The 2,536-nt window shown below is 36.7% G+C and overlaps 1 protein-coding gene across 1 annotated transcript; it reads right to left on the reverse strand.

Annotated features, from left to right (window-relative positions):
- Positions 1-1,218, reverse strand: LOC125656931 (uncharacterized). Its single transcript, XM_048887550.2, has 2 exons — positions 673-1,218; positions 1-559 (listed from the first exon to the last, which is right to left on the reverse strand). Exons 1-2 carry the CDS (start codon positions 1,147-1,149, stop codon positions 44-46), a joined length of 993 nt encoding a protein of 330 aa, XP_048743507.1. The 5' UTR covers positions 1,150-1,218; the 3' UTR covers positions 1-43.
- Positions 1,219-2,536: the final 1,318 nt, after the last annotated feature.

Here is a 2,536-nt window from a genome sequence, read left to right on the forward strand (position 1 = left end):
AATTGATTACGATTTTATTCATTCAATAATTTAAAAGAAACCTTCACACTACATGTACTGATTCAGAGATCCACGTACGTCTATAATAGGTGAAAGCAAATACAGTGACAGATACGAGAGTGAAAGGAGCAAATAAGGCAAAATAAGATTTAGTAGCCCAAACAATTCCAAAGGCAAAAAGACAGAGAAAACCTACGAAAACTAAAATCAATGAATATCGAAATGTTTTCTTAGTTTTATAAATGAAATTTGGTTGAACGTATTTAGTTGAACAAAGCGTTTCTCTTTCTGTGTCTTTGTCTTCGTCATTAAATTCCTTGTACTGTAAATTTTCCGACACGTTCTCATTCCTTTGGTTTGGTTTCCGACCATAGAACCATACAACTTGAATTACATTTACGTAATTAACGCTGCTGGAAAAATAGGTCATCACAACGTACTGAATTGGCATGACGAGACCGTATGTTGATAAAAAGTCTGTCATTTTTCCCACGGAGGCGATGGTAACCGACCTTGTAGATTGACCGAAAGTGGACCTTAATTTGAAGTTGAGGAAAACCTACGAGAAATAAATGCGTATATAGATCATAGCAAAATGCAATTGCAGATATATTGTATCAAAATTCATTTCTATAACGTTTAATAGCGTATAGCAGTATTGTATATCTTTACCTGTGGAAATGTCTCAATACACCACAGACTAATGGCGATCCACTGAATGTAAGGGTACAATTCCAGTCCCAGATTGAGAGAAATCAGTGCCGTCCACACACATAGACAGGTAATTAAGTACGCGATTTTGTGTTTTTTGTTGTAGTGATCCCCATATATCCAAAACTGAACAAGAATGGTGAACTCCAAAATCGGCATATATATGGAGTTAATTTTTCCATATAGAGGTATTTCAGCGTATCCATAAACGAAGCAGAGGTTTATTAGTGATGCCGTGAAATTCGCAGTCCCCCACAGGACGCTTAGACCGACTACAGACTTTTGGCGAAAATTCTTCCATACTTGCGGAAGCAGAACTAAGAACCATAGTGTGGTGCTACATAGACCACACACGTTAGCTCCCAGGCACGTCCACTCCGGCCATTCTGGACGACAGTTTTTTAGCAGTGGATCATCGGACGTTTGGTTACGATTCATGATGTTTACAGTACGCTTGATTGTTCCGAGTAACTAAACTATCTCTACTTTCGTTTTTGATTTAATGTGTCAAGGGCACCCAGACGGATCAGCGCATGCACGACATATACAATTTTCAAGCACCCCTACTTCCTAAAGGAGTTGATACATCAATTGTTATTGCACATGGAATAGGATAAAATATCTGAAGTGGGGGAGTATGACAGGATCCAAAATAGAACAAAGAATAAACAAGGAGGTGCGCGGATCGAGGAATAAATTTTTATTTTTCAATGTCAAACGGTTCCTGCACCCACATTAATGCACGTGCTGCTGGTCAGTTATGCACAGAAAACTGTTTGTTCGTTGTGTGATAACACAACATGAATGCCTGTCATATATTGAAGGGTATATCTCGTCAATGTACAACAAACAAGAAAGAGAGGAAGATAAAGAACAATAATCAATAGCAAATCCTATAAATATTACAAAATTGAGAGTAATAAATCAGAGGTGATATTTAGAGGAGTTCACAAAACTGACTTCTTTATTTGCATTCACCATATGGTCCTAGTATGATTTACAAGCCTTAATGAAATGAGTTGGGTGAAAGGACGGTAATTCGCGAGTTATCATGGAGTCGCAAGAGAGACAACTTTAGTGTAGTTTTTATTCTACACTGTGTACATGGACACGGAGGATTGATTAATGATATTGACGTGATACGCTTTTACAAGGCGTTAAGATTGGATTCATAGCGTTTGAATACTTGATAGTGTATCTCTGAGTACTCGATAATCTTTGTATTTATATTACACTGAGTGTGAAACAATTTGGGAAGAGAATGTGTATTTCTTCTAGTATCTTCATACCGATCTTATACGACTGATTACGAAAAACACATTCTTAAGAGTACATCATTTATTCTAAAAGCAAGCAAATACATTGCTCTCCTCATCTACATATTTCATGAAGTTATTTAATGGCTAACAAACTATTTCACTTTCATCATTATCTAACGATGAACAATTATTTTAATTTAAATCGTTCAAAAGTGTTCAATGTTCTTACTTAATACATTACATACCTTAACTATCGAATATCTAACGTCTAAAATCACACAAATACACAGAGGATTTTAATGAATCTTTCCCCACTTTTCCAGCGTCATATCGTTCTCCTGACTATTATTTCGATTCCCCTGAATGCGTAGTACTGACCTCGCCAGGTGCTGTAAGTTATTCCCTGTGCACTCTGTTCTTTTTTCTCCATGAAGATACAATCCATTTGGATTACAAGCATGATATTTGTTGTACCACCACCCACCTTTATATCGTACAGCACAGCTTCCGTCAACATTATCATTATCCTGATCCCATGTTGAGATCATCATATCGTGAATTGTATT

Source organism: Ostrea edulis, chromosome 7 (genome assembly GCF_947568905.1).
Source record: "Ostrea edulis chromosome 7, xbOstEdul1.1, whole genome shotgun sequence".
Lineage (NCBI taxonomy): Eukaryota > Metazoa > Mollusca > Bivalvia > Ostreida > Ostreidae > Ostrea > Ostrea edulis.